This window comes from Pygoscelis adeliae, unplaced genomic scaffold, assembly GCF_000699105.1.
Source record: "Pygoscelis adeliae isolate BGI_AS28 unplaced genomic scaffold, ASM69910v1 Scaffold267, whole genome shotgun sequence".
Lineage (NCBI taxonomy): Eukaryota > Metazoa > Chordata > Aves > Sphenisciformes > Spheniscidae > Pygoscelis > Pygoscelis adeliae.
The window spans coordinates 396928-419850 of NW_008825150.1; the positions used below are offsets into that span (position 1 = coordinate 396928).

At 38.9% G+C, this 22923-nt stretch overlaps 1 protein-coding gene across 1 annotated transcript in view; it reads right to left on the reverse strand.

Annotated features, from left to right (window-relative positions):
- Nucleotides 1-1727, reverse strand: part of PRKAR2B (protein kinase, cAMP-dependent, regulatory, type II, beta) — a 63660-nt gene extending 61933 nt beyond the window's left edge. The window contains exon 1 of the mRNA XM_009328369.1: nucleotides 1710-1727. Coding sequence (XP_009326644.1) covers nucleotides 1710-1727 — 18 coding nt within the window. The remainder of the gene's footprint in view (nucleotides 1-1709) is intronic.
- Nucleotides 1728-22923: the final 21196 nt, after the last annotated feature.

The following is a 22923-nucleotide window of genomic DNA, read 5'->3' on the forward strand; positions in this document are numbered from 1 at the left end:
AGCAAAGAAACCTCTGGTGAATAAGCTATGGCAAATCCCAAACATACATATAAATAAACAAGAGAGTAACATAACCAGCAAAGTTATTTTTAAATGTGAATTCTGATTCCCCCCAACAATTTTTTTTTTTAAATAAAAAGACAAGAAATTTAGACACATTTTTTATTAGAGCAGACACTATATTTTATGCAACTACTGTTTTGTAATACGGGGGCTGTTTCATTCCTCAAAACTGTTTCTTCTGTCGCTAGGGTTACGGGCCAAATTCATTTCAGGACACTAGTCATGACTGTCATCATCAGATGGCTTAGCTGTTACCTCCAGTGTGTAAATTAGCAGCAGTTCTCAGCAGATGTGCTCATATTAAAAAAAAAAAAAATCTGGAATCTGACATATTTCTAACAAGAAAGCATAAAATAGTGCTCTGCTCCCATTCAAAAGTTTTCCCTAAACTCAGGGAGGGTATTTGGCTTTGGCTGTCAGTTCTGTACATCATCTGTAGATATGAAGATCTAACTCCTGTAGACAGCTACCTCAGCACATTTTACCCCCACAAAAAAAAAAAAAACAACACACCATTAAAAAATGAACATCTAACACAAAACTAACATAATCTGGAGACTAATTCTCTTTGAAACAAGTTATTTGGACTGTCAAAGAGATAAGTCCTTTTCCAGCTACATACTTCTAAATTCACTCTTTTATTTGGCTGCAGGGAGCTTAATTTATTTTACAATAAGTTTTACAAATTTTTCTTTTATTTTTCCTAATAGTAAATAAGTAGCAAGAATGTCAGAACCTTGATAAGCAGCTATTTTTGAGCTCATGTGAATAATCAGTGTTTGAGCAGCAACCAGGCAAAGCCTTCCTCCCCAGACTGGGATCTTGTGAAGGTCATCCAAATGTGTAACTGGGAGATTTTAGAAGCAGCACCCACAGTTCTTTGTTATGAAGCAAGCTGAACTACTCCCTATTTCTCTTGTAGCAAATCGCGATATACTTCTGTTGCCCAGAAAGATGGAAGCGTTAGCTTACAAGAAGGTCTCAGAGAATGATCAGCCAGCCCTACAGAAATTTAGCTGGTATTTTTACTACAAAGTAGATGCATAATCAACCAGGTTGCTACAATGGCTGGCAGGATAAGCATAGTAAGGTGGGCAAAAGAGAGTTTAAGACGCATTTTGCTGGAGCCATAAAAAAAAAAAAAATTAAATTATCTTTCAAACATGTTGGGAGGTGAAAGTCTTGGCTCAGGAACAAATGGACAACTCAATGGCAGAAATATTCAATGAGAGATATTAAACACTCCTCCTGGAGCCATAGGGCATCAGGAACAGCAGAGAGATTTCCAGGAAAGAAACAGTACTTGCTCTGCCTGTTCTTATCATCTTCCCTGGGTATCTTTTTTTAGCCACTGTCCTTACTGAGTTCTGGGCTAGGCTGACTCCTAGGTTTGGACCAGGACAACTGTCCTGATTCACAAGGCTCAAGTGAAAGCGGCAGCCAGAGAGTACCACGCCAAGAGACTGTCTTGGCATCCAGGTTTAACTATGAGTGCAGCTTTGAAATCCTGCTCACAGACCACATGGATATTGCACTTATATCTATGGGTTCAAGCCCTGAACTACACACACACACACAAGAAGCAGTGCTTAGGTATTGTGCTTCCTACCCTGATGCTGCAGCCGTTCCCCAACACCCCTGCTTACCACTCTCCTCCCAGCCATGTCCGCAAGCGGCCTCTCAGGATTTTCGGTGTCTGCCTGCAGGCACAGCAGAAAGCAGCTGGCTGTTGGGCTCTGTAGGCTGCCCAAGGACTGCTCCCTACCATGAGAAACCCAGGCAGCCTTGTCAGAGGGCTACTCCATCCCTAACAACACCCCACTTGCAACACTGCTGACACACGCCAGTTCACAGCACCACAATATTCCAGCGAGAGTAAACTTAGGAAGGGAACGGGCTTGAAGCAATACCTACATGGCTATTGAAGTTAACTCTACAGCAAAAATATATTTTATCTTAAAGGTTATAGTGACATTGCGCTGAGGGTTGGTTGCTCAGAATGGTTCAATAAAACAACTTGCTAGAAAAAAACTGCTTACAGTAACTTACAGCTATATCCCTCCCACCACGGACTCGTGCAAAATGTAAAAGGAACAAAAAACATGGATTGTAAAACCTTGTCATTGCAAAATCCAGGGATTTTTCCCAATGAAGGGTAAACTGGCATGCAGATAAATTCAGAACATGTCCAGTGACATTTGATTTTTTTTTACAGTAAGAGAAAGAGCGCTGCACCACAACTGAGTAATGTACTGCCGTGCACAGAGGATCTTCTTTAAATGCATGGTGTCACTCCAATATTAAACACGACTCTTCATGTTCTAGTTTGTCTCAACCAAAATCTATTACAAACTTAGATAGGGGAAAATGAATAAAGGGGGGAAAAAGAGAAATGTCAGGGGTCTGTATCCTGACGAAGTTTTGACTAAATTATCAATTGAAACTGCAAGCTATCAATCCTTACGTGACATATTACAGTTGTTTTGTTGTTAGTGCTACATAAGAGAGAATTCCATCATCTAAGACGTTATCTGCTGGTAACTGAAATTCATGTTTGCAAATCCTTGCTCAGATGACTGTACAAAATTACAGTTTTTAAAATATTTTGGCAATACAGATCAAGTAGGTAAACAGAAATAATTGATAAATGATCAAGAGAGGCTGAAGTGTTTTAATAGATCTATTCACCAAGAATATAGGCTGTAAAACCATCATCAAACTACATGAAGCATGAACTAAAAATTTTTCCATCACTCAACAATTGTCTAACCATTGCTCCTTTCCCCACTGTACTCTACCTCTCATACTGTTGTTTATGAGCATTAAGCAGTCATCACAACAGCCCTGAGAAACAAACCATAAAAGCAGCGTAATTTTATAAGTAGAGGAGGATCTATGGGGTTGTTTGCAGAGCACCAAGACTAAGAAGGTAATGCTAAGAAAGGATCCCTAGCTGTTAGGGATCCTAACCTCTACACCGTTAACTTGTTCTGACAGCTTGAGCTGTCCCTTTTTGCAGACTCCCAATTTAAGTGCTCGAAGTCAAGTTTGCTTCAGAAACTGTCAGAGATTCTTGTGCCATTATTCCAACCTGGAATAAGAAGCTAAACACATCACAGACATTAGACATACAGCCTTCCTAAGTAGTCAGGGACTGTCAGCCTGGGATTTAACAAGAGGTTCTGCTTATCAGGGGCTGCTAAGGACATGCTCAAGCACTCTCTGACAACCAGACCTGTAAACTGGTGCCTTCTGCAGATCTGCAAACCAGGCAAATAAGCAACACTGGGTCATGCTGCAGAGCACATGGGGACCCCATGTGTGCCCAAGCCAGAGCGAGCACACCTAGCTCCCTGCAGCTTGCTCCAGTGGACAGAGGCCATCAGGAGACTGCTCAGGCCACATTTCATGGCAACCCAAGGCAATGCTCTTTTAGAGCAAAATACACAAAGTCAAAACGCCTACTCTGAGTGACAAGGGCTGGCAGGAGATTAATCTTCAGTATTAGTAAAAATTAGAACACTTTCCACAAGCCCCACTTTCAATTAGCCACTGTAATTTCTTCACAGGGCAAAGGGTTAAACCCCCTTAAAAAAACAAACAAACAATTAAATTCAGCCATTACATGCCTAAGCCCCTCAAATTTGGCAGCCCATAGCCCAGAAAAACCCAGCTCTATTTACAGAGCAGGAATATCACTAATATATCTTAAAGGGTAGATACCAACAGAAATACCTGCACCATAGTGTATCATCCTTGGGTGGAAGACTCAAATGCCACAAGTGAGGTTATGAAACAAAAGTCATAGCCAAATCATACTTTTTTTTCCTATCTTATTGAGGGCAAAACAGTGTTAAAGCTCTCAAGGACCTCACTGAGGTCAGTGGGTTAAACATAGCCCAAATATCACCAAGAAACTGAGAACCTGCTCTCAACACACCACATGATTTTATATAGTCTAACTCTAGTGATTTCAGAAGAGTTATTCCTGGGTTACGCATGGTTTTTCATGACATACCTCAAGTCTCAACCGATGAGCATCATGGGCACTATGGGCTCCACCTTTTCAGTTCCAAGGTCACCTATTTCTCAGAGGTCCAGCAACTTTCAGAAATATTTTGAATTACACCTATTGTAATCACATTCCTATATTATGCATATTAACATTAGCCTGTCTTCTTTCATAAACAGATTATTAGTCTTCCCAAAACTAACCAGCCAGATGCCTTTGCATGCCGAGTTCTGCAGGCACATCATGAGGGCACCTGAGTTGCCCCCACACAGGGGCAGCTATGGGGCAGCACTGGAGCTGGTTCTAAAAGCAGTTCAGCTGTGCTTGTGCAGCACTACCAGCACAGGTAGCAATGGCACAGGTAATCCACAACCACAATGGCACAGACCATCCACAACAGATAATTTACCCATGGAGAATTAACAGCTGATTGTATTTACAGTCAGTATCATACCCAAGGTCAAGGTACATGGTCTTTTCTTGCTCAGAATCTCTAAATATTAGATAGTACTAGAACACAGATTTAGGAAGATGATAAAAATCAAGCTGTTAAAGTTAAATGAAATTACATAAATTATGTAATAAAACTGTACAATATAGATCACTACATTCCTTAAGAAATTTGTTACAGTTGGAATAACTTTAGAAACTGTTCACTTTACTCTGAAGAGCTATTCTTCCTTCTAGTTATCAGACTACAGTTAGTACATTCACTGACAGTTTGAAGAAATGACTCTGACAAAGGAGGGAGTTGTCAGGTCTATGGAAAATGGTTCTCATCTTTCCTCTGTGAAAGGCCGTGACGGCTGCGAGGAATGAGGAGAGGGGATGAGCCCAGGGAATACACAACTATTATTTGGAAGACAAACAAACAGCCCTTGCAATACAGTAGTTAAATAGAGCATAGCTTTCTAAGTAAGTGTGTTTCAATTTCTGGAAATTTAACAGCAACAGTATGTTTTAGTGATGAAATATGTAAGACATATTTTATTATTTCCCTCACCAAATAAGTCAATCTCAAAAGATTATTTTTTTATTAAAAGCAAAATTCAAGAAGAGCACATAGGCTGGGCCTTTACTCAAGGAGGCCACACAGGTGCACGCCGTAAGTAGCACTCGGCCAAAGAACCTGAAAGGTTAGACAGCATCACTGCCGCCAAATTTCCCAATAAACAAACCTTCACATTTCAGGAGAATCTGAAGTCCACTCCAAAACACCGATTTTCTTTGGGGAGGAAAAGCCACAGCTCCTCAATAGGATCTGCACACAGAGGCATCTGGTTCCATCCAAAGAAGGGTGCGTTGCTGGAAGGCATTGCAAGTACGAAGAGTGTGCTCCTTAAGGAGTCACGGCCGCTATGTACCCAAGGAGGCAGAATGCATAAATATACATGCATTCATATACACTGGCAGGATGCAGGCAGTGAGACATGAAGTAAATGCATGCTTTCAGGGAGTCCTGTAGACAGAGACTGAGAAACCCAAGATGAGGAAGAAATGATGCTACAGTGGTAGTATTTATGTGCTACTGGGAGAAAAAGCGAGAGAGAATAATTTGGCTGTTGCAAGAAAAGTAGATGTTGGTGAGAGAAAATAGCTACATCAGATGGGATGCCCTAAGACTGTTGGGTTTTTTTTTAATTACAAATTATATGTACCAATTTTAAAGCCATCTGTACCACAACAAATATAATTATTCCTATCTCTGAAGACATCAACACATCTGTAAAAGAATGAAAACATACAGAAACCAGAATATCCTGTTATCCCCATTTTTATAATATGCAACAAACTAAACTAAGTTTACAAGAGGTTGTAATCCTAAATGCAGTTAGTCAAAACTGAATTTTGAGATTTTTTATTTGCTCTACAGATTACTTCTTTTCATTTTTCAGTCTGAAAAATTAGTTCAATTTCACTGTAGAAGAGTTTCTCAAGAAAGCTGGGAAAGCCTATAGAACCACAGAATCATTAAGTTACAATAATTTGAAAACTACACCAGATAATTGCCTTGTGCTCCTTGCTATTTAGCTCTGGAGCTCCTATTTCCAGAATTGTGTGCTAGTACACTAGGATTGCCCTTTTCAAACCCAACACCATGCACTTCCAAAGGCTGCACAGGATTCTGTGGTCTCCTAGGGTAACCTTCGATGAAAGCCAAGATGAACTTGGCTTATTTTATTTTATTCTTACAAATACATAAACTACCCTAAAAAAAAAGGCTGCCAAAAACAGCACGGAAGAAAGCTGCTCTTCTTTATGTATTTCATTCCACATACTAACATGTATCTCCCAGGTGATACACACGAGTTGCTACTTCAAGCCAAAACCAAACAGCAAACTCTGCTACCTCACCTCTCTCTGACGACTACACAGTAACAAGCCACAAATTATTTCTTCAAAACCCAAAAAAGCTCAGTAAAATTTTTGGCAAATTAATTCATTGATTATTAAGATGTCACCACACAAGGACATGAATTAAATACGTGGATAAATACCTCGGGTTTTGCTTTGCTGAAGATGAAAATGTTGTGTATCCATTTAAACGCATCACTATGGTATCAGGAAAAGAGCAATGTTATAATTGGAGTCCCTGAAAACATTTAATAAACAGAGAATCTAATATATTATTTCAGGATTTTTACATTATTTCCAGGTTATAATTAGTGTTGATGTTAAATGTATTTGTTTTTAAAATGCTACGATGGAGCAGCACACTTCCATGGTCATGTTTTGACATGTACATACAGCCAGTCATCATGCCATAAGTTAGCTGGTTATTTAACCTGTCATAACACAAACCTCAAAAGAGAGGCAAAGAAATCTTTCCCACTTTATTAGTTAAGAGATTTCAGCTCTTATGAATAATTGATGCTGCACGTAATTACTAACACTGAAAATAAAAAGACGAAATGCCTGTCTGATGTGTTAGACCGATGACCCAACGCAGTGAAACGGGCTGTCACAGCCCATTAATGGGAATGAAATGCTGCTCTTGGAGAGCGTATTTACTTCTCCCACCCAAGCAGCTTGTTCGAGATTTGGGCTTTTTTTATTTTTAAATCTATCACTTCTTTCAAATTAATGTCTCATGTTAGAACATAAAAGTATTAAGTGAAGACGTTGCTGTATTCAATTTTTCTATCTGAAATATGCATTCTGTTACACAGTGCCGCATGCTACACGTAGCACATTTCCCCTTACAAATTCATCCTCGTCACTGCTTGTGACCAGTACACTTAGTCATTATCTCATTAAAAGTAGTCAGTCATCTAGATAAGAAAACAAAAACAAACAAACAAAAAGTCATTCACAGCAGTATTTCTAATCCTCAGTTATACCAGAGGCTGCAACAAGTTAATTTGTGCTAGAATTTGCCTAGGCACAAGCTGAAGACGTGTACCTGTGCAGAAGCACTGGCCTGGAGTGCTTGCTGCCCTCAACCCCAGGTTACTCAGTACATATGATGAAAACTAACAGTGTGTATATGAGAAGTTTTCTACTCACCAGAGACAATATATTTCTAAAGCAAAAAGGAAGTATGAAATTAAGCCTAAAAATACCAATGGAATAAATCTATGAGGGAGGTCAGTCTTCCCAGAACATGCCCTGGGCTATGAAAACCCAGGCCTTCCCACAGAGCCAAAACCCAAGACCTGGAGCGCTGCTTTAGCTTGGTCACCACCTATAGATCCCGTTTTTCTTTCACCCTCTGTTTTGTACAATTTACCAAACTGCCTATTTCTGCCTAGCAGAGTGGGCTGGGGTTTTTTAGTTCTTTTTTTTTTTAACGTGATCACTATACCCCAACACCACTTGTAGCAACATCCCTCTTTGCTAAGCAATTTATTACCATCTCCAAGGAATATTCTGCTACAGCCATGGCATAGTTTACAATTGCTACTAAACCCTATCTGATACAAAATGTCAGTAATGCTTTTATCTTCTTACCATCTGTAAATGGCTTCTTTCCACTTGAAATTTCATAAGCTATTTTAAGAATATTATGGTTATTTGCTTTCTAACACTGCAGCATAGGCGTTTAGATCCAATTTCATGTTCTTTTCTGCTTTCTAATTTTGCTGCCTGAAGCATATTTACTAATGTATGCATGTTCCTAGTCAGAATGGGAGAAAAAGTGGTCATTCTGCCAAAGCTCTACCAGCAATGCCCAAATCAGTTGGGTGGTGCTGCTCACCTGTAAAACTATCAAATTGATATTTTATAGGTCATCAGGCTTCAGGATCACCATCTCATGAGGAACAAATTGCACCTGTCCTTGAATCAATATTTCTGACAAACTGCAAACTAGACCACCCAAGATTTTACAAGAGTGACCTGTTCTCCTGAATTTCTCGTAGCCAACAGCTTCCCTTAACTATTACACAACTGTGCTTTAGGCTCTTTTTTTTTTCTTTTTTCCAAAATTTTGGCCTACGTTTTTTGTCTCTTAACAATACCTGCAAGTTATATTTATTGCAAAGGAACAACGTTGCAATCTTGCTGACGGTAGTGGGTTGGAGAAGATGTCACGGCTGTCAGTAATCTTCTCCGAGGGAGTATACCTTTGTGTGGAGTTTATAATTATCTCATCTATTTTATACGGTTTAACAACTGTGAACATAACTGCTTTCTCCCATACACATTCACATACCCGTGTTTAACCCAAAGCCTCAAACCCTTTAAGACTCAGGCTTTCCTACTATTATTCATGTTTTTGTCACTTTGCCATTAGGTTATTACAACATGGGCAAACACCATTAAAACTTTCTGAAGTTAGTATTTTATACAAAGTCTCTGCCTGCTTCCTAGAACTACCTTGGCAGAAACCTGTGCTACAAAGTACCTTGACGAAGTATATGAATATGTACGATCTACAATCTGCATTGCCTGCTTATTCACTTCCTGGTGAAATTTAAGGTTTTGGACTTGATGTGTATTTTAAAGTTTGCATATTTTAAGACCATTACATACTTAAAGGGAATTTCTTTTGCATTCATGATAATTCATTCTCAGCTGGTCAGAACTAAAACAGACAATTTTGTTAGCTTTCAGATCATGAGGCAAACAACATTTTCCCACTTGGTTTTAGAGAAAGGCTGAGAGATGTACCTCATCAGTGGCACAGTGACTCTAAAAGAAAAAGAAAAAAAGCCCAAACTCCAGGTGTTATTGCTTGAACATAATGAGAAGAATAACATTGAGACTGTTTCAAAAAAGAAAAAAAATTAAAAACCACCAAAATATATATACGCATCTAAATAGAAAGGTCATGACCAAGAAGAGAAGCACTTGAGCGTTATTCTGTCCTCACTCCTACCACATAAAAGAAGCTTGCTGATGATACCGATGACAGGATGGTGCTTCCTGACTCCAGCATGCTGACTGACGAAATACCTAACGCAGTCTGCAGGCAGAGCATGTCACCCATTTCCTGGTCAGACATCTCACTGGTTTAACAGCCAATAAATAACATACTTCCCGCCACTAGACAAACTGCCCGTTGTCTGGCAGCCAACAAAACCAGCTAGTAAAACAACAGCAAAGTGAAAATGTCCCAGTGTCCTCCCACCAGCTAGGAACACGTCTGCCAGTCACTTAACTTGGTAGCTGACACCTTCCCCAAGCTCAGGTCCCACAGGTCAGAGTGTAGTTTCTGAGAACAGGTTTGGGCTATTTTGGGGTTTTGTTTTTCTGCTTCTAGTAAATCCTTGTACTCTTAGGCTGCAGGCCTGGCTAACACCAGTAACATAAAAGCCTGGGCTACCAGAAACTACAGCATTGAGATTTGAGAGGTTGAGCCAAATGTTGAAAAGAAAAGGGAAAAAAAACAAACCAAAACAAAACTATTTTACTGTTCACTTCCCATATGTGTGCGATGCTAAATTACTGCAAGCAGCTGCCAGGGATTACAGTGAAGCTGTTAGCCAAAGCACCCTTCATAATTTGGCCTTTCCAGTTCTCAGGGACAAGTGAATGAAGCACAGCTGGTGCTGGTAGCTGCGCTCGCTTCAACGCAGGCCTTAGGTACCCTTGCAATATCTGTTCTACATTCACTCTTGCGAACATGCAGGACAGCATGCAAACACAACGCGAGGGAGAAGGTGGGATACAGATTCACCTTTAATAATACAAACCTCTACCTCCCTTTCAGACAGTCAAAACCACTATAGACATCCACAAGACTACTGATGATGCACTAACTATAGAGACCCCAGGCATGATTCACATTGATGATCATCAATGGCTTTATGAGTCAAGGAAGGGGGTAGAGAAGGCCACCAAAGAATCCCTGGTGACAGCCAATACCTAAGTGGCTCCACAAATCCACAGGCTTAATGCTGAATTAGTTGCACACTGGCCTTTCGACATGGCACCAACAATGCAGGTGCTACTGAAGACATCGTGAAACCTACCAGACCAACTGAAGGACTGCAGATAATGGCAAAAATCCATCAACAACGAGCTACCGTGACTTGCAATAAAACAAATTATTGTTCTCCCTATTGATAAAGAACCACACAAAGGAGCACCGCATGGACATATCACCCTGTCAACAATGCCAAAAGAGTTGCAGAAACTTATGTAAGCAAAGTCCATTATCTAATGTGTTTCCGTTACCCAGAAGGATATCAACTGAGGATCTTACAAACGGTACCTCCCAAATTACTTCTGGAGCACATTCAGAAATGTCTGAGTAGTGAGTAGTGGATTTTTCAGTGCTGCTCCATTTTGCTCAATAGTTTGGGTAGCATTTGAAAAGTTCCATCTGTTGTAAGTAAACTTCAGCATCACAGTCACTTTCACTCCCATTTCGTTCTGCTCCTGGCTAGCAAAGCTTGAGAATGTTGTCCTGACTTCCTTCTGTAACTATCTGTGAGATTCCTACCAGGGGCCAACTTTCCATGACTCTTGATAACAAAACTCTCCAAATGGGCTGATTAGTCATCAGGCAATGAAATAACTCCTGGCATCAAATAATGGTCTTCCACCAGAGGGCTTTATAAAAAAATAACCTACTGCACTCCCAGTTTGGATTCCCTAGCAAAATTATATTTGATAATTACACTATTACCTGAAACACAGCTAAAGCAAATCGTAACAAACATATGTGGTCATGATGCAAAGATCCCTTCCCTCCAGACCCATCCAAAAAGCCTGACACACACTTTTTCATGTCATCTATTTACTGTTACCCACCTGGGCAGAGAAAATGAGATTCAGGTACTGAACATGGAAATATACAGAGACAGAATAAAGGCAGACCAACAGACACAGCTGGAGATCTGGAGTCTTGCTCTGACTCTCTGCTTTGGGGACATGGCAAAAACTCTTTACTCTGTGTCTGGTGTCCTCCCCCAACCCCCACCACCTTTCAAGAAATTCTACTTCTTTTAGAGCAGGTAAACAGTAAAGGTCAAGACTCTGCATCAGAAAGGGAAAAACAAAAAACTAAGGGATGAGTTTGCCTGACTTGTTACATGTCAGACCAGCAACCCACACCTCCAAAAAAAATGCCCTATTCCCCAGGCCACACCATATTCCAAGGGCAAGCACGAAAGCTCCTCTCTTGAAGCCAAGTCAATGTGCAAGCAAGCATGCTAAAAAGCAGATAAGATGCCTGACTCCGACCTAGTGGCCTGGATATTCAAGTGTCCACAAAGACGACAGACTAGAGTTTCTTTTTCAACTTACTGGAATATGCATGTTTTACATTATACCCTCAGTAGAAAAAAATAAAACCCATTTCTGTAAAACACTTGTAAATTTCTAACATTGCTTCCTTGCTTTCTCAACAAATTTTAAAAAAAAGTAGACTGCTTCAGAAAGTTTCTGAAATTAAAGGATACTCAACTTCAGAAAATTAGGATAAACAATACTTTTAACTTATGTTCCCAGTATCCACATTGGGGTACTAGAAGTGAACACAAGGAGTACTACTGCTAATTTTTCTTTTTGAAATTATTTTGGACAAGAAAAAATAATTGAATTCTACTTTTTGTCCTACTAGTGGATTTTTTTTTTTTAAATGGCAAACAAGGACAACTTTTTTAAAAAACACCGACACAAGACAAATTTATTCACCCTTTATAGGCTGGGTCTATACGTGACCTTCATTTTAAGTGTGACCAGAAGCGCATATTGTTTAATGTAGGATTCTGTAATGGTTATATGACAGCAGTCCATATTAATAACCACAAACTGTCTTTTGTATAAGCAGTTTGGTAGATGACTGTATGCATTAGGAATATCAAGCAATGCAATCTCTTCAGTGGGCAGAGAAGACAGTTCTGCGTTCGCTTTGTGTGAGATTGTGCTTGTGGTGATCTGCTCCGGCTGAGAAGGACTGGCTGCTGAGGGTGCAGCTACCCAAGGCCACCTCCAGCACGTTCCACTCCCTGCAACGGCCAATCCGTTTTGGGGCAGCTGCTGGCTGGGTGAACATCTTTGCCTTTTCCTGCTCCCTCTTACTCACTCAGGCTCAGAGAGTTTCCATCTCCAGTCTGCCCTGCGGCTCTGCCCCCACACTCCCCTAGATGAGTTCACGTCCATTTGGGAATATGCTCTTCTTTTCATTAGAGCACAATATTATCGTTATTATGAACTTTACCAGCACTCTCCTATGATAAAATCTGGAAGATGGCAAGCTGGCTCAGATCTATGTAAGACAATGGCAAAATTCACTAAAGCTTTCTCAATTTTGGTACTCCTTTTATAGGCAAACTTTGTAGCCTAAACAGGCCATATAGATTTCTTCTGTTTACAAGAGCTTTGCTGATTATTCCTGCACATTCCAGTGAAAGAGAAATCCATTATTTTCTACATTTGGCCAGAAAAAATGATGCACCGGACAAATTCTAGCTTCAGCTAGGACCTGGACTCTAAATATTAGAGGTTTTTTAAAGTACTGCAGGTAAACAATGGTATATGAGCCCCTCACAACCCTTCATGCACATATTACTACAAGGTCCCTGAAAGATGGGGATGGCAAGTATTCCATTTTACCAAGCCACAGCGTGTGCTCAGGCATACAGTGCAAACTACTCAAAGGCACACAAGCAAGTCCGTGACACACATGGAGATTTAACCCCTTTGTCTTAACTCTGAGAACCCTCTTTTTAATTGCTGGATCATTCTTCTTCCTTAAAGGATGATTATCAAGGGATGAGATTAGAAAAGACCAAACCTTAGTCTTCAGTCCAAATTCCTTTGTCTTGTGGATTTCATCCAGACCCCCAGAGTATTTAAATAAAATTTTTTTTGCACAGTTTTTAAGTATCTCTTATGACTGGTAGGATATGGGAAAAGTTGCCCTCAGTTACTATACTGCACCATATACACTCATTTAAAAATGTGTTTATCGCTAACTTGACAGACCATAAGAGCTTCATCAGGCCAGCCTATAAAAATAGACAGGTATGTATTTTCTAAAGCATATAGCTTCATAGGCCCTGTAGGTGTTCCTGTATCATGACCTTAAAATTTCTAGAAGTATTACAGTTGAACACTATACAATTTTACAGACATGCCAATAATTCTGATTAACATGCCTCTTCCATTTGTTTCACAGCTCCAGAGCCAAATTCTCCTTTTGCTGTTAAAACAAGAGATTACTTAGAAATCAAACCACCTGCATAAGATATGTAGGATTTGACCGAGTCAAATAATAATAATAGGTATTATTTTAGAAATCAAAACTACTGATCACAAAAAAGAAATTTTTAGAACTGAGAACTATGATTAAACTTCCTTTCAATAGAAACAGAAGAAAGTGACAGTTTATATCCAGTGGTGAGTTTCATCTCACAGTCTAACTGGGATTTGTGTGACTTTCCAATGACAGACTACAAAACTTCAACCTTCTTTCCACTCCTTAAAGTACAATCGGTTATATGCATTCAATTCCTCACTCTATAAACACAGAAACCAATGTCAAACATAAACTACACTGAAAGAAGTTATCTTTAGAAAACATTGCAACTGTCAGATCTCTAATACACAATTTGTGCAATAAAAAGTATGAGGCTAGTCTTTTAGAGAAAACAAACTTTACTACCTAAGATGTACTCCATAAAAAAACCCTAACATTGAGACGAAAGCTAAATTCATCCCTTCATCTAAAAAAAAGGGTAGTTCTACAGCTCTATAAACTGTTTTGTCCTGGAACATAGAACACAAGTTAAACGATGTCAGTTCCTAGCCAGAAGTAAATATCAAGTACGGTTTCCGGAATGAATGCGTAAATCTTCTTGGCTCTGCCTTTACATTTTTAAAACAGTGCATGTGTTTATATTCTGACCTTTGTACCTTTTCCAAATGAAAACAAAACAAAAAAATCATAAAGAAATACTTTTCAGCAATAGCCAGACTCCTATTACTTTCCAAGTGTCAGTTACAGTAACAGGTAACTGTCATAAGTGTAATAGCAATTATGTTTCTATTCTTGATATTTGGGAGGAAAGAGCATGCTTCCACAGAACCTGACCTGTCCATTTTAAATTAGTTTCAGCACAAACCATTTAAACACTGGAAACAAGCAAGAGCCATTTCATTTTGCAAATGACATACCAATTGCTTATAAAAAGAAAAAAAAAAAGGCAATTAATAAGGGCTATTGCATGCTCTGTTGCTATAAACTGCTGTCAGTAATAACTACCTCATTTCCAGAAAACTGCTTCCCGCTTCATTTCTTTCACCTTGGTTCACGGCAAAGTCCATACCGCTACGTTATCCACCTGCTTGTTCCCCTTACTAGCTTCTGAACTTGCTGAACAACCTCAATTAAATTTAACAATTAAGAAAGTCTCAAAGCAAAAAAGTCCCTGCTAATTTGTGAAAATTAGAAGCTGACACCAAACCGCTATCCACCATGGAGGAAAGGTCACATAAATTCAGTACTGGTCTGCCTCATTTGGCCTGTCAGCCAGCTAATCAGTGCTAGACGGCTCTGAAGCACAGGCACTCAGGTGCTGCCCCTATCCGAACACTGTAATCTACCTTCAGTAATGTGCTTCCTGAATAAAACTAAATGTTGCAAGGGTATGATACATACTCCATGTCATACACCAACTAGCTCTTCCAGGCCATAAACGATGTTTTCTTTTGTTTTTACCCCAACTGAACATATACCATCCAATTAGAGCGCTGGGATAACTTCACACTATGACTGAAAGAAACAATAGAGGTATGTGCCAGTTTGTATGTTCAATGCTGTATAGTCAGTTTTATTAGTTCTTCACAAGCAACTGGTAACAGCTTCAGCAAATAAAACATCAAAACTTAAAAAAAAAAAAAATTCCACTAAAGAGGAACTTGCAATAAATGTTGAAGGTGATACATCGGATTGCAATGTACTGACTTCTACCACTGCCACAGATGATAACTCCTTCCTCAGAAGTAAAACACATCTCAGAAAGCACAGAAAACTCTAGGCACATGAGAAGAACAAACATAATTTTGCTCAATGGTTGAATTTCCCCATCCCAGTGGCATGACGCCCTGGCAGCGCCCAGCCTGCCAGCAGGGGCCTCTAGCAGTGCCCGGCTGGACAGTTCCTGCCCAAGGGGAGGGACCAGGGACCAGCTCCCCAAAAAGGGACCCTGGGTTTGTCGCCTCCAAGCCAGAGAGATAACAAATGGCCTGTTTTATTAGGGACAAGTGCTAACAGGCTCCTTGACCTGGAGGAAAGAAACCTCCCCAGTTTCTTTCTGAAGCTCACTCACATGCTTTGTTTTGATTCTGTCAAGGATTCAGATCCTACGATGGCAGAACTCTTCCAGAATTAGACATAAAAACACTTTTCTAACATGAAAAAGTATATTCCAGTAAGCACCCTATGAGGCACAGGCTGACACCAAGATCGCTACAATGATCTGGACTCCTGAGAACTTGCCTCTTCTTCCAAAAGGCCTATACATGCATGTTACTTCAACTCACTCCCAGATTGTCTTCCATTATCTGGTGTTACAGCTATGAAGACAGTAAGTGTCATGCTAGAATTGTAACTATCAACCTGCCTCCTTTCAATTGAGAAGTGTGATCGCACACATTTCTGTGATTTATCTTCCATTACTGTCAAGCAGAACTGCAAATAAGCCTTTATCTCAAAACAAGGGAAATGCATGTCAGCCACTGATCGAGCTTCTGTATAAGTAGCAGGTCAAGCAATCTTCTTAATTTTGCATATTGAAAAAAGCAGAAGAAGGAAAACAAAACACTCAATACACTCTTAAACAGCAACAAAAGGTGAAAAACAGAAATGCTGTTACTGTCTCTTACTACTGTTTTTTTGTTGTTGTTGTTTTGTTTTGTTAAATCCAGTGCATGAGAAAGATCCTTTAGGAAAAAAAGACAGCTGAGATGGAAGAAGTAGGTTGCAACTCATTGCCGCCTTCTTATGCTCCATATAACCTCCCCAGGAAAACCCTCTCTTTGGTAGAAACGGATCAATGGCATCCAATTTTGGCAATAGCATGAAAGTCAGGTCTTTCTAGCAGTATTTACAGAAGTTCACGTTAAAAAACTTTTGAAGCTGTGCCACACTCCCAAAACTCCCCAAAAATGAAGTCAGAGAAGAGGACAAACGCCTAAACGTTTGCACGGAAAGTACACCTTTCTCTCACAAGTTCAAACTGTTCTTCAATTGAGACTTCCCAAGATCCCAAGATTTCCCAATCTCCTTATACGTCCCAAAGCCTGCATCTGTGCTGAATGCAATGATCTGAAGGATGGACTTAGAGAAAGCATGAAATTGTTTCTCTTCTTTTTCCAATTTTTTGAGGCCATAACCTGAAATAATTACAGATGGGCTGCGTTCATATGACAATATATTCCAGATAGACAGCAAACTACAGCCCACTTAAAACAGCGGCTCCATTTTATAAGTGTTCCGAAGAAAGCAAAACCAGAAAAACAAACTACTACTTTTTGCAAGGTGGATAATGGAAATGAATCTACGTCTACTCCCACCTCAACTGCCAGCAGCAGCTACATTCCAGTAGGACAAAACTGACAGATTAGCAAGGGAGACATGCAGGCAAATACTGCACATAAATTTTTACCAAGAACTGAAGTTAGCAGTATCTAAGAATAAATAACCGTCTATCTACTTTCAGATCAATTTTTTATATGTGCATTAGCCATTAAATAATTTCTCCTGTAGGTTGAGGCAACAGGAAGGAAGGCTGTTAACTCTATATTTAAGTTACCTCACAAATGCTTAAATAACGTAGTGGTGAAGGCTAGATCAGAGTTTCTCATGTTTTGAGTAATTATTAAAAACAATTAGAGACAGATAAATTATCAGCTAAAAGACGGCTTTTAGAGAAAGATGCCTGAACGTTACTCAAAGGCATTGAACGAAATGGCTGGAAAGAGAAAACACTACGCATTAAAACCAGAAAAAAAAAAATCGAACCCAGAACTAAAGATAAAACGGTGACTGGGTGTAGTACTAGAGAGACTCATGAAAAAGCAGGTCTATAAAGGTACCTGGATCCTAACTCCTCGATTTCAATAGAAATTAGGCATAACTGAAAAAAAAAAAATTACTTGTCCCTTTAATAGTGTCTATTATTGAGAACCTACATTTTTCAAAACTCATTCGTGACGAAAAAATGGTTTTATTAGACTGGTAGAAAACATTGCGTTCGAAGTCTTGAAGATTTTAACATATGTCTATAGTACACATCTTAATTGTTTCTGACTGTAAGTGTGACAAGAATCACAAACATTGTTTTGGAAGAGAACAAGAAATCTCAGGACAATCCCAGCTCTCCATTAGACAAAGTTTTTGTCATTAAAGCTCTTAACTACTGTTAATCCAGGAAGAGTGTTTAAACATACTTACTAGCTTGTAGACATTTATTTGCAAAACCTTAAAAAGGAAAACTTAAAAATTTCTTGCTCAACACCTCTTTCAAGGACTTGTGACATTAGTCTGCACTTTTTACCAAAGGCAATTACTGGCCTAACGATGGAGTTCCTTAAGCGTCAGTGAAAAGAAGTGTTACAGCTTCAGAGACGGGATCTAAAAGGGAACAAGTTCAGTGGTGAAAGTAATGGGAAACAAATTAGAAGGACCAGATCAGTGCAGTGACAATATATACTCATTTGTGGGGTCATCCAAAAAAAAGGCCACAACAACGCTGTCATGGACAGCTTGAGTTCAAGTTAATTCATACCCTGCAACAGTTACAAACGCCTTATAACTCATGGCAATGGATTTTATTTTTCACACTAGCATTGCAAATCTATCATTAAAATCAGAATGGGAAAACACACCAAACCTTTCAGCCTGTGCTCTCAGGCTAGCAAGTCTGAATGTTTACACTTGGTTCCAGCTTGTATCCATTCCAACACTGAGGTTTCTGTACATCTTTTATTTATAGTCTATACTGAGGCTTTCCAAGGAATGTTTTCTTTCCAGTGTTGGGCAAGGATTTCTTTTCCTTCTGACTGTTATGTTTTACAATAGACACGTCTGCTAAAAAGTTATACAATGAAGAGACTATCACTATTTATAAAAACACATTCTACATCTGCATCACAGGGATTCAGAAGGGGTTGATGCTGTTATAAAGATCTTTATACAAGCAGGATGGTATCTCAAACAAGTCTGAGCAGGAAAGATCATGTTGCTTCTCCTCCTTTCAAAAATGTATTTTATACAGCAATTTTCTAGTCCCTCCACTAAGGAAGTCTTCATAATATTTACTAATTGGCCCTTTTAGCCCAGCTTTACAAACACCACTTTAGTCAAATAACTGAAACAGTATGTGTAAGAAAGCTATTCTCATTATCAGCTTTTACCTGCGCAAGCTCTCAGCTTCAAATTCCTGCTCTGATGATTTTTTCTTAATATCATTAAGGAGAGCAATTTAAGAGGCAAACATACAAGCAAAAACCACTTTCTGTTGTTACAGCATGTGTTTTACCACCCTACCTTCCATTACCCAGAATGCTATATACAACGCTGACTAAACTAAAATTCGGATTTTTTTTTTTTTATTGTTTCATTCCTTATAATTTCCTCATTTTATCTGTGGTCCGTAAATTACTTTTCTCAGCAGCAATGCTAAAAGGATGCCTTTTATGGAAAGGATGGCAAATTGCCATATGGCTGTTGTTCAGTTCACTCTGTGGATACCTTGTCCCTACAACCTGCATTTTATTCCCATGCACTTCAGACACGCTTGCCTATCTACATACCCCTTCATTTCAGATCTCACACTGTTTTGTGTGGTATAATTTAAAATGCTGAATGAGGCACTGGACATTTGATTATCATAATCTTTTTGATGTAGCCCCAAAACTGTACATCTTCTAGGTTACTTGCTGTATCGATTTAAATCTGGATTCATGTATTACACTGCCTAGAGACTGCAAATAGAAATTCTGTGTGAGTACTTCTGCTATTTTTATCGCCAAAGGCACAAAAACTTGAAATAGAGCTCTTCGAATTTCTAAATGAAAAACAATTGACAAACATGAAGCCTGTCTTCAAGGAAAAATGTAATAACACCAGTCAATTAGAAAAGTAAAAAACAAAGAGAAAACAAAGGACACTTAAACACTCAAAGCCAAACTTCACCCTCTTCAACAACATCTGCTTTAGTACTATGACTGAAAACAGATCTACAGAACAAAAACGTATTCTATAAAGAAAATGATTAAATAAAAACCAAAGTTCGTAATTACTTGTCATGACCAAAATTCACAGTAAGAACGTCCTGTTCAGTTCCACGAAGTAAACAGGTTATCACTCCTACCCAGCAAGTGAAAGGATTAGCCTGAAAGGGTTCCCTGAAAGGATAAGGGTTTTCAGTATAAAACCTCTACATAAAGCTATCTAGAGTTATCTGTGTCATCACGCAATGTCCCAAAGAAAAGGAAAAAAAATAAGCACATATTTCCTTTAGAATTCTCCTAAGACTGTTTTCAAACAATACCATAATTGATGCTTACAGTAATAATATCTACTTATAGATGTGCATATTTATTTTAACAGATTTACTCAGCATGTTGTAACTCATGCATACATGGACTTCATCTTTTATGCACCCACATCCATATAACAACCTACAATATAAAAAGTCTATGTGATAGATGTATCATCCCTAGTAAGATCACCTCTTTTTCTTCTAATTCACGTACGCCAAGGCCTATTCCACAGCACAGAATACTGAGCCATTTTAAATGGCTCTTTTTCGCAAAGCCTTCTCCCTCCTTCATTCACTTTTTAAAAATCACTCGCCTTTTAAAAGCACAGAACTTCTCCATAATTATACTCACTTGAAACTCGAAAGAAGAGCTCAAACCTGGAGTGGGAATAGTTTTTCTATAGCATGACTTTAAGGCATTCCCATTAAAATAATAGTTGGTGAAATAACCACTGTGATTTTTATTAAGCACTAAAGAAAGGGACATTTCACAAAGTGTTTGTTATGTACTATTCAATATTTCATTTCTCCATCAGTACCAAAACCATCTTAACTCTCTGTGAAGACTGCAGCTGCACCCACGTGCCTATTCACTTTCTTGACGATGACCACTGCTACTATTTTTTGAAACAGAAAATGGTTGAGAACAATCTGGATTCTCCATGAAAAACTCTGGTTGAAACTTTTATTAGAATACACGCTCGTTAGAATATAAGTGTTATGAGTCTCCAGGTATGGTAATATGACAGATGACCATGTCAAAATATTTAAAAGATCTCTCAGCATCAAATGACCAAGTTCACATTCATACAATGCATTGACCACTAATTTAGTTTAAGTTTGCATTCATGCTCTTCTGAAATACATTTATAAGCCAAACAGAATTTCAATAGAAAATTCAGAATGTAAATTTGGGATGTATACATGACGAGAGCAGGATTATATCTGGGCAGAGAAAATAAGAGCAGAGAATTTAATGTGCTCGCTCTCACATGTGCTCTCTATTCTTTTATTTTCCTCCTCTTACTTCAGTTCTGTCCCTCCTCCTTCCTCTTGCTTTTACCTTTGCATTTTCCTTACCACACACTGATGGCTTTTTTGCCTCTATGTCCTGCCTTCCACCTTGCCTTCTTGTTTCTTTCATCACTGTCCTGACAAATGAAATTTCCCAATCTAGAGGTCATCTTTGATATTGGAAAACCAGAAGCGGGGCAGCAGCCCGTACCTTGATTAATCTGTACCTTGTGATCTAAATATGTGATTTCCAAACCATATGTTTCAGATTTACAGGAGCAGCTAAGGCCAATGAGTCTGCAGAGATTTGACTATTTAAGGTAGATTTCCCTCAGACTGAGGGTTCTCACTGGACAGAAGTAGAGAACAGAATGCAATACTTTTGCATAACAGATTGGGGATAAACCCTGAGAGAGAGAGATATATTAAACCAAGCTTAACTTACTGACAGATGCATGAAGCACCTCTGCACAGGTTACAAATGCTAGGCCATTACATTGGTCTTTATAACTTAAACAGGAGTACATTCTAAAAACAGGCACTTTCTTAGTGTCCACGGATACATTTTTATTCTGTTCACTGAAGAAGAAAAAAAAAAAAGTAATTGTTTTTCCATTCATGTAAATGCATGAAGAGGAGTAAACACAGGGAAAAAAATGTAAGTTTCTTTGGGGAAACTGAACCAAAGTCAGCAAATGACACAGAACTCCTACAGCGTTCTTGAGGAAGCCAGTCTTCCTTTAAAACAGACATGATATGTGCAAGAAACAGAGTGATGGTGTGCAAATGTTAGTACTGGCACTGTTTATACCTTATCATTCATAATGCAATCATTACAAACTCATGCCAACACAATTTTATGTCTTCCTATACTATTGAATCAATGCTGTTCTCTTTTTTCCTGAGCTGAGCAGTTAGCCAAAATCAGTTTCAAGTTGTTTCTTTAGCAAAAAAGAAGCTGGAGATAAATTCAAATGTTTTTGGTATAGTTCTACTACTTTCCTGTCCTTAGGTCTTTGGAATTTTCTCCTGCTTCTCTTAAATGCTTCTCTTAAAAGACACAAACTTTAACAAAATAACAGCCAGCAGAGACACCTTCGCTCATGCATGCTTTTGTTTTGAGCAGGGATACATATATACTTTTGAGTGGAGGCTGCTATCATTTCAACTAAAACCTTAATACAAACATACGTAAAAAATAAAAAAGTGGTTATAGCAAAAGTATGCTTTTCATCTACAATCACAAATATACGCACATCTGAGAGGGAACCATACTACTTACTACAAAGACTACTAAATGCTACCCATTACAAGTTCACATTTCTAGTTGCTCATAATTTTTTCAAACTAAGCTTTTGGACTGCAATTCTCCCAACCTGAATAAAACACCTGGGTCAGATTAAGGGATTAAAAAAAAAAAAAAAAAACAAAGAAAGAAAAAGAAGACTAAACTGCCAACTTGCTCAAGTTTGCTTCTAAAATAACTGTTAGCAGAAAGAAAATATTTTAGTTTGCTCCTGTCAAAAATACCGGAAACCATTATTTCAAAAAGCTCTATTATTCTGAAGATCTACAGCAAGGATTGAAAGCTTTGTGGTTTTGTGACTGCATATACTACTAGATAAGAGCGGCCAGAGGCCATCCCCTGACCACCAAGGCCCACTGAACCAGCAAGGCACCCATCCACACGGCTAAAATTCCTTTCCCTCCAGAAGCTGTCTGCATCCCAAACGCCTATCCCGAATGGTCTCCTACACACACTATGCTCTGAACTACACCGGACACAATCCAGAAAAGTACAAGGAGGTATAGCCTAAAACTACGCCAAGGAGTGCACCAACAACAAATGCCATGCTCACACGCCCTCAAGGGACTCGCCTGTAACTGGAAACT